This window comes from Dendrobates tinctorius, unplaced genomic scaffold (genome assembly GCF_039654945.1).
Source record: "Dendrobates tinctorius isolate UK_male_01 unplaced genomic scaffold, ASM3965494v1 ptg000145l, whole genome shotgun sequence".
Taxonomy (NCBI): Eukaryota; Metazoa; Chordata; class Amphibia; order Anura; family Dendrobatidae; genus Dendrobates; species Dendrobates tinctorius.
Window position 1 is genome coordinate 8083933 of NW_027361812.1, and position 10056 is coordinate 8093988.

General features: G+C 38.9%; 1 protein-coding gene across 1 annotated transcript; it reads right to left on the reverse strand.

Annotated features, from left to right (window-relative positions):
* Positions 1 to 1286: 1286 nt before the first annotated feature.
* On the reverse strand, positions 1287 to 7289 carry LOC141049546 (keratin, type II cytoskeletal cochleal-like). Its single transcript, XM_073546081.1, has 9 exons — positions 6864 to 7289; positions 4847 to 5055; positions 4231 to 4291; positions 4050 to 4145; positions 3770 to 3934; positions 3561 to 3686; positions 1712 to 1932; positions 1590 to 1618; positions 1287 to 1480 (listed from the first exon to the last, which is right to left on the reverse strand). Exons 1-9 carry the CDS (start codon positions 7287 to 7289, stop codon positions 1287 to 1289), a joined length of 1527 nt encoding a protein of 508 aa, XP_073402182.1.
* Positions 7290 to 10056: the final 2767 nt, after the last annotated feature.

The window sequence follows — 10056 nt, forward strand, 5'->3', positions numbered from 1 at the left end:
AGAAGGCTGAACACTAAAACGCGCTTTGGGGTTGGCACCATCACCCACAGGAGGTAGACTATACTGCACTTTGTCTATTAATCATGTGTATACTATTGTGAGATATTGTTGCTTTCATAGCTCTTCCTTTTGGCTGCTTAGATGTATAGGAAGATAATTATTGGGGATATACTTTATGTGCGACCTCCGATTGATTTAACTGTGGGTTGTAGTGCTTTATCAGGGTTTTCCCACTTTTTAAACTTTGTCTGTTTTATCTCTGTGTAATTTGATATTTAATACAATTTATATCTTTTTAAATTTGTTTTCTTTGGGTGCATATGTATTCATTTGGATTTACTAAGTCATTTATTGAGTAAAAAGCACCACGCAAGTAGTGAAGGATGCAGAGACACAGGCAACCAATTAAAATCATTTCGACCTTTTCTGGGCCTTTATCATGTAGTTGCTGTGCCCAGTTTATTGGATGAAATAGTGAAAGCGAACGCTGCCAGCACTATTGTGCCATAGCTGTATAGTAAGCACACATATAGGAGCTGTCTTACAAGTGTGTGACAGAAGAAAAAAAATCTTTTTCTCAGCTGATGGACCATAGAGCTCTTTCCCTATAGTTATAGTATGCGCATGCATGCTTATAATGTAGTTCATCTGTCACTTGAGACACAGGTCTCGGGTTCTATGTATCTTCAGACTGCAACCCATCCTGACATGTGATAAGGATAGGCTACTATTTGAATTATATGACAGGGCCATTTTATTATATTCTTGGAGAACAGCTTTAAGGTCATTTTTAGCAGGATTTCATCATCGGGTTTGGAAAACTATTTAATATGTATGGAGAGAAAGGTCCAGCTCCTTGAATTTCAACAGTCGTTGCTTTTGTTTGGCACAGAGATCAACTGCTACCAAAGGAGTCTTCTAGAGAATACAGGGGCTCAGCTGAGCTACGCATTCCTGTGTATGAGGGTCTCTCGAGAGTTAGCTGTCACCACAACGATTGTTTTGCTGACAGTGCTGACAGCTATTCAATGTGTATGGGGTCCTTATTTCTTCACAACAGATATTATCAACCTTTAAAGGGTAGCATGAGTTTATTACATTTGAATTAGATAAGAGTCAAAAATTTAGTGAGATGCAAATAGTAGTTTATTACTGAAAAATTTAGAGTAACAGAAATTAATCTAATTTAAAAGAGCGGAGACAAATACTTAAGCAACCAAAATGAAGATCAAATATGAATGTCAAGCTGCCCAAAGCTGCAGTAAAGGTATGACAGCTTTTCCAATTCAGCAGTGATGCTTATGGCTGGGGTGATGTTTGCTGGAGCTGGAGTGATGCTTGCTTGTATATGAGTGGCCATAACTTCTTCCACTACCAGAACTGAATCCACCATTATGATGATGATGATGAGAAGGATGATGTCCACCATGAGCAGATGCTCCTGAATGGTGTTTCCCTCCTGTGCTTGAGTGCAGGACAGCTATAAGTGAGAAAAGGTGTTAGTCTGAAGAATAACAGAAATCTTGCACTTTCGCAATTTATCTGGGACCCAAAAATGTGGATTCTAAATAATAAGGTATTTCACTTACAAACACTCACTGAGCCGTCAGAAGCCAGTCTGGAAAAAATAAAAAATTGCGTAAACCGGAATGTTCTATAGCTGTATACTAATACATATATACTTTTAGATATTTTTCTAATCTGCAATCACCTGCACTCTTCTCCCTCCAGCATTTTCTTATAAGTGGTGATTTCAATATCTAGGGCCAGCTTGACATTCATCAGCTCCTGGTATTCTCTCAGTTGGTGAGCCATGTCCTGCTTGGCCTTTTGTAGAGCAGCCTCCAGCTCAACAAGCTTAGCCTTTGCATCTTGGACAGCTGCTTCACCTTGTTCCTCAGCCTGATTGATTGCTGATTCCAGAGCAGCACGCTATAAATGTATCAAACAATATATAAAATATAACTTGAACTGTGCAAATATTGATCTTCTGGAGAGATGAGTGAATCTGACAACATTTAATTTGGCATTTGAAGTTGGTCAGGAAATTCAATATACATGAAATTTATTCAATGCAAATCGAATGTGGTACGACACCTAGAAAAAGACGTTAATAAAAAAAAGAAAGTGCTATTCTTACTTAGCACCTCCACCTGTCCCCTCACCCCATCTGACCTTCTGCTGAATCCCTCCATCCAGCTTTGGTCTACTTCTCTTTAGTGTTCACTCCTTGGCAATGACTAGGCATCCCAAGACTTGATTACACAAGGCGATGTACGTCATGAAGTTTTGTGATGTCTAGTTAGATTTGGAGGTGCCAAAAAATAAACACTGTAGAGAAATAGACAAAAGTTGGAGACAGGGAGCCAGTGTAGGACTAGAGGAGGTGATCTAACGGCAAGACTCCCGAGGGGGCGAGATAAGTTTAATATTTTTTCAATTTTTAACCCCCTTATTAACTTAAAAAACAATCCAGCAAAATGGAATCCAGCCTCCAATTTGCTGGATTCAAGTGAATAACATTGCAAAAATTTGAAATTCTGTCAAATCCAAATTTTAGGAAGAAATTTGTATTGAATTCCATTCGCTTTGAATTGATTTGCTCATCTCTGCTTCTCCTCGCCTAAAATTATTCCAGTGACTTGTGCTCTGTCAAGGGCTCATGATGTCTGTATGTTACCCAACTCCTTTTGTCATGATACTTATTTTTTTAGCAGACAATATTTTTGATATTTTTAGAGCATTCTAGAATCGAGACTATTATCATCCCTTTCATCACTAATCTGATTAACTGATCCAGTTTGCAGGATTCTCCAAGGTGGCCCTCTAAAATTACACATTTATTACCACTGTATTTAGAATGTTAAGTCAAAGATTTCCATAAACTAATATGTCTGAACAGTGGCAAAAGGATTTAGCTCCTTTGTAGAACAATGCAGACCTTTTGCTTTGGAAATTAATGGTGCTTGACCTCAATCTTTTCTCATAAGCCAAATTTGGATGGAAGTTTTAGTCATGTTCTATATGCGGACCGCAATATCTGGACTAACTGCAGGCATCCCGACCCAAAATAACATCCTCATATGAGTCTGTGAAGCAGTAAGATTAGATGGAGAGACCCGTGATCAATTAGTCCATTGTGGTCTGTATCTGAATCCAGCCTAACTGTGCCGTTCTTTTGTTATTCCTGCTAGAAACGTCTGAATACATTGATGACTGGGTGTTTTCAGATGGGTGTGTGTCACCACACATTCTGACCAATCAGTGCTGCTAATATCAGACAGTATACGGACACATCCCTGTGACATGAGAAATAGTAACACCCAGTTGTCAGTTTATTTATAAATTACTAGAAGGAATAACAGAAGAATAGTACAATGCAAGGTTTAAGGGAACAAATGATCCAAAGTTATTTTAAGAGGAAAATACGATTTTACTAGTGGTGAGCGCGTATAATCGTTGCTCTGGTTTTCCAGAGCATGCTCAGGTGTCCTCCAAGTATTTTGGCGTGCTCAAAGATTTAGTTTTTATCGACGTAGCTGCATGATTTGCTTACTTACCTGGGATTTAGCACATTCAATCTCTCCTTTGAGTCTCTGAATTGCTTGGTTAAGTTCAGCGATTTCATTCCGACTGTTCTCTAGATTATTGCCATTTCTCCCGGCCGCTGTACGAAGTTCATCAAACTTTTGATACAGTAAAACACAAAGGTAGTAAGCTCAATGTAAAATAATGCAGTGAATATTTAGTATCAGGATATAAGACTCACCCTTGACTGGTACATGGCTTCGGCCTCAGCTCTGCTCCTGTTGGCTATCTCCTCATATTGGGCTCTGACCTCGGCGATGATGCTGTCCATGTCCAGGTCTCGGCTGTTGTCCATGGACACAACCACTGAGGTGTCTGAGATCTGAGCTTGGAGCTGACTGATCTCCTGTAGAAGTAAGAAATCATCAGAATAAAATAGTATCTTATTTTACTATTGGATCATGTAAAGGAAGGTATCTAAAAAGTATTGGTGGTATGTGACAGGGACTAAATATTTTTACCGCATCATAGAGAGTCTTCAAGAAGTTTATCTCATCAGTTAGTGAGTTGGCCTTAGCTTGGAGTTCAGCTTTTCTAATATAAGCAGCATCAACATCCTACATAAATACAGTAATTTGGTAAATCGTTTGTATCCGCTAATATTATTACATGGATATGGAAGTTTGAGATGTTAATACATACCCTCTTTAGCAAGACAAACTCATTCTCGGCTGCTGTGCGCATGTTCAATTCTTCCTCATACCTATGTGTGGCATGCCATGATTATTCATACTGCATACAGTCACATTTCAGTCATATTTCATTCTGCATGCTAAAATGTATTATTGGCCTTAAAACAACTGACAGTGCCAGTGTGCTCTACATGGTCAAGTGCCATGCTCCTTTTTCCTCGTCCTTGTGTCTGTTTATTTGAGTATATGCTATTCCCTGCAATTGAATTTTAATGTGCAAACTACTGCATGTGTCAGAGAATACAGATTCCACCCATGATAGCAGAGCATGTGTTAAGATGGACCTGCCAATTAAATATATAGGGAAATGTGGCAGTAGGAGCTAAATTTCTCTGCAGCACCACCACAGAGGAAGATAAAGGGCTTGTCTGGGACTTACAAATTGATGACCTTGAACATCCATGTTTGAGTCGCAGGCAAACCCTTTACAGCATTTAAGGAGGTGACACTGATCTCGAAACACGATTGTCCAAAAAACCAAGTCAGCATATTTTTCAATGGTAATTAATTAATTATGCATGAAATGTATCCGATTCCTAGATAATTTTCCACGATTATTTTCTTACTTTCTCTTAAATTCTTCCATTGTTTCCTCCATGTTTCTCCTTTCTGCTTCTAGACGGGAACTTTCTCTTTCCAGATTCTCCAGTTGTCTCCTGAGGTTGCTGATAAAAGCCTCAAACAAAGGTTCAATCTGGCAGTGGGCTGTTTTCTGTTCTTGTAGAAGAGCCCATTTTGTCTCCAACATCTTGTTTTGCTGCTCTAGAAATCTTACCTACATGTTTAAAAATGCAGATACTAAGGTACAAGTATTGTATTGTACTAGGGATTATTATGATCTCTATAACATATTTGTAGCAATTATTACGTTTCTGCTATTACTGTTTGAAAGGTAGACAAAAATTACTGTACAGCACTACATAATCTACCGCATTTTTTAAACAATTAATGTTTATACCGGATTCAGGCGACATACTTTAATCATAGATATGCTAGAGTTCAGTAAAAAGATTCTTAGGATGGAAGTCTGTAGCTGCCTGACAAGAGCCCTGAGAACCTTCTGCAACTTGCATCCTTGTGCTTCTTCTGATCAGTAGGACTGGGGCAATGTCATGGTTGTAGCCCATTAATAGGAAGAGACTGGGCAGGTAGGAGGAGGTCTCCGGACTCTGGTATGGCAGTCATGGACTACCAATCTCGCCATAGGAAAAAGGCTCTTCAGATATTTTTTGTTCAAATCTACTGGAAATGTATGAAAAAGTGGTGAAATATGTTACTTTATGACATGGAGGCATACATCAGGGCCTTCTGTCGGAAGTAAATTGGGGAACATTCCTGTTGCATACAGCCAATTGAACTAAAAAGTAGACTTGAATAAAGCTTTATAAAATAATTAATTTTGACATGTCATTGATATTGAATGTTCTAACAGCTGTATTGTAAGTGCCATTATAACTGTACCTCTGTATTGACTTTCATAACTTAACTACCAATAGATTTATATCTAAACATACTTGGTCAATTGGTTCTAAAGGTAAAACAACTTGAACCAAAGGGACCAAAGTAGATGAGGATATACAGTATTTTATTAATTCATGTGATTGGGGGCAGCGATGCAATATCTAGCACAGCTACAATAAAAGTATGATGTGTAAGTAAGAAACAATGAGACATCCTAGGCCTTTTAGGCAGCTGATAGAGAAGTGTCAAGACTCAAGAGTTAACCCCTGGTCAATCTAACATTAATTGGCAAATTTCCTAGCCTATGAATAGATTATCACTTTTTAAATGCTGGGCTTCTTAATTTTCCATATTCACCTTTTGAATATAATATTGACTATGGAAAATTGACTGAAATTAACCTAGCTTGTATTACCTTAATAAGACAGTAGGGAATGCTTCTCACTTATTTTTAGTTTCTCCTTTTTTGAATAATAAATGAAATCTCCTGAATTTTTACTTTTTAAAAGTGTTTTTGGTGTTGTTTTTAATGCTGGCATTCGTAGTTTCTTCATGTACTATATCAGAAACAGCCGAACATGGCCTATAGCAAAAACAGATTAGAGTAGAGCAAAAAGATTGCTAGGACCTTGATCCAGCATTACGATCTGTAGTCTGTAACTGCAAGCTCAGAGTCATACACACCTTTCACATTCTGAGATGGTTCTGCCGCTATGGACTACTGATATGGCCACTGGACCAGAGTCCTACAAATCTCTCCAGAGGAAGACACCACACCAGACAGAAGAAGAGTCTGCACCGGACCAGAGTAGACTGCAGGGCGGCACAGGTGAAGGCCAGGCATATAAATATTTTGTATTATTTTGTTTTTCATATGCTTATTATGTTTTGGGTCTGGAAACATCTCAGAGCATAATGATGTGAATTTGAGTTGCATCAAATAAATTCTAAGCAAATTTAATTTCCTGGTCTAATTAGCGTGAATCTGTTGAATTCGAATTCTGGCAGATTCACTAATTCATAATCCACAAACTAAATTTTTATGTAGGTTCCCCTTTTTGAATATACCGTATATACATACAGTATACTGCATATATGTATGTAAATATATAATTAACTCACCTTGTCAATGAAGGAGGCAAACTTGTTGTTTAGTCCTTTGATCTGATCCTTCTCATCAGTTCTCACTCTCTGGATACTTGCATCAAACTCCAAATTTAGAGGGGCAAGAAGACTCTGGTTTACAGTGACAGGGGTTATCCCTGAAGAACAACTTGACTTTCCAAAACCACCAATGCCTCCAATTCCAGATCCATGTCCACCTTTACCCATGTGACAACCTCCAACTGAGATCTTGTGCCCCTTGGATCCAATGTTATGGGCGCTTGAGCTGCTGAAGCAATGATGTTTTTTGTGTCCATGGCCCATCTGTTTAGAAGAGTGGGATAAGATGCTGTGAGAGCTGGAATGTTTAGGTAAAGATACAGAACAGGAGCTGAAGTGCTTGTGTCCAGAAGAGGCATGGATGGAGTGATGGCATGATGACATGGTGGCTTGTCTCACGGTGGTGGTGACTTACGGAGAATGTGTGGTTGATGAAGACTTCTGTTGTTCTGAAGTTCTTGTGTTTGTGGTATTTATACTTAAATTGGTTATTAACAGTCTCATAAAATGAATATGACTTCATGAGTGTTATGTGGTAGCATCAATTGTTTTAGTTTATGAAAGGCAGTTCAGTAACACGCCTGCATTATGACAGCCATAACGTATATTATTGGCTGTGCTCAGAAGAATGAATATTTTCTTCTTCCAGACTTAATACAGTATAGAGCAAAAATAAAGGTAATACTAAACTATAAAGATCAAAAAAGATGAAAATAGTTAAGTATTTGCATCCCTGCACATGTACTCTCCCAAAGCATATGGATAATAGAATATTACAAAGGATATCATGCTACAGGTTCATAGGAAATAAAGAAAAATCTAGTGCTGGTAATAAATAGAATGGGTTTACCCCCTTTAAATCAATATGAAATAGTTGTCCCTGGTATAATTTACCTAAATGGTTTCCAAAGGGTATAAAGGGGTTGAACTGCATTGCACAAATGTGTGTATTGTCTCCTGACTTCCCCTGTATACCTTAAAAATACTATCTGAATTGTGCTACCTCTGTATTTAAATGAATATGGTATGGTCAGATGGGTGTCCTCGCTGCAGCGTCTCTGCCTCCTCTTTCCTCCTAATCATTTTCCTCTGGCACCGATTGATATGGACGACGCATCTTGCGTCATCTTTATAACAAGACAAAATCTTGCGCCTATGCAGGAGCATCTCTCTCCCGCACAGATGCACTTTGCTCTGCCCTTTTGCGAGCAGAGAATAGAACATCACTGCTCATGCTCTGATGCACTCCATTCACTCGATTCAGACCCTACTCGGGTCTGATATGCTACTGCGCAGGCGTGAGATTATGTTGCGTTGTGTGGATGACATTGGACACATCATTCAAATCAATCAGAGCTGAAGGATGGTGATAAGCAGCAGAGAGGAGGCACAGACGCCTCAGCGATGGCACCAATCAGACTGGACCATCCAATTTGCATACATCGCTCGAGAAATTCAAATAGTATTTTTTGGTGAATATGGGGGAAGTCAGGAAACAATGTAAACATTTGCAGAATGCAGTACAGGAACAGATAAAGGTGGTGGAATTTGTTGACAGACTCAAAAACTTGCAGCATAATGCAAATAAAGTCCTAACTTTACAAATGACATCCATAAGTACCTTCATTGGGACCTAGGCTGCCTACATTTAGGCAACCCTGGCAATTAAGCCACAAAGACCGGTGACGTGCATTACAAGCATTACAATACACAATGCTGCATTTATGTTTTCCCTGATTATGGCAGTTGTGGAATGAGCACGGTTGTGCATCACAGCCACTCTTCTGCTGCTGATCTTGTAGGTGCATTGGCAATACTTAAAAGATAATTAAGATAAAAATATATCTCTTGGCAACTGACAGTTGCCTATATTGCTTTATTTTGTCATGATTCTGAAAGAGGTAAAAGTATACATAGCAACCGGCTAACAAGTTTGAAGATTTCACACATCTGACATTCGCGGTTCAAATATGTTCCGTGATGTCCAGACTGGCCACTCAACGGCCTCATAGGAATAGATGAAGTTGTTAAATTGGAGTCAGGAGACTGGTGTTTGTATGAATATTGCAGTCTGGTTTTGTACCATGAATGTCAGATGTGTGAAATCAGCCTTATTGGGTAATGGCAAAACCTAGTTGGATTGCTATTTTGTGTATTAGTGCTTCTAACAGTTTAGTTTACCATGTGGTGACATATGTTTATGATGTTGTAACATATAATGTTTAAGCAGGTTGTCCTCTTAGCTAGGTGTTGGATCATAGTTTAATGACTTATTAATGATGACAGCTACAGGAGGAGTTTATATAGCTGCTGTCAACAATTTTACATTTGTCATTTCTTAAATGATTCAGGTTTTTCTTTTGATGACACTTTCATGAGTTGGACACATGTAAGTCGGGAGTCCTACTGTACACAACAGCTGTAGACCAAAGTTGACTAAAAATAAATTTATACACATACAATAACAAAACAAGTATGATAATTACAAATCGTTTATAAGGTATACAAGCCTAATGGTTGAGGCTCACTGGGTGATTTGAGCATTTCAAAAGTTTTTCTCTCTCAGGTCCTGATCAAGAGGCCTTTACACACACCTCTGGATTGCACGTATCACACCTTCCTCATTCACATTAGACTAAAGTCAGACGATATCCTCTGATATCGACAGTATCAGCTGACATACAAATTTGTGGGGAGCCCTCTCAACTCTTCCCCAACAGATGATGTTGGAGAAAAAAAGGATATAACCTGCTAAATTTCAGCGTCCAATCCTTTTTTCTCCTACCTGGAGATAAGCCACCATCAGAGGAGTTTGGCCACAGCTCTTTCATAGAGAACCCAGCTGCTCTTGTTAAGCAGAACATTTGTGTATATTATTAATTTATATGGCGCTACTAATTCCAAAGCGCTTTACAGACATTATTGGCACTATCCCTGATGGGGCTCACAATCTAGATTCCCTATCAGTATGTCTTTGGAATGTAAGAGGAAATCGGAGTACCCGGAGGAAAACAACTCAAACATGGGGAGAACACACAAACTCCTTACAGATGTTGTCCTTGGTGGTATTTGAACCCAGGACCCCAGCGCTGCAAGGTTGCAGTGCTAACCACTGAGCCATTGTGCCGCCCCTGTATATGATGAAGTTAGC

Coding starts and splice junctions, on each gene's coding strand:
- LOC141049546 (XM_073546081.1), bottom strand. CDS start 7,289: ATGTCATCATGCCATCACTCCATCCATGCCTCTTCTGGACACAAGCAC. Junction 3,687..3,769: donor AAGCCATGTACCAGTCAAGG/GTGAGTCTTATA, acceptor CTGTATCAAAAG/TTTGATGAACTTCGTACAGC. Junction 1,619..1,711: donor CTGGAGGGAGAAGAGTGCAG/GTGATTGCAGAT, acceptor TATTTTTTCCAG/ACTGGCTTCTGACGGCTCAG.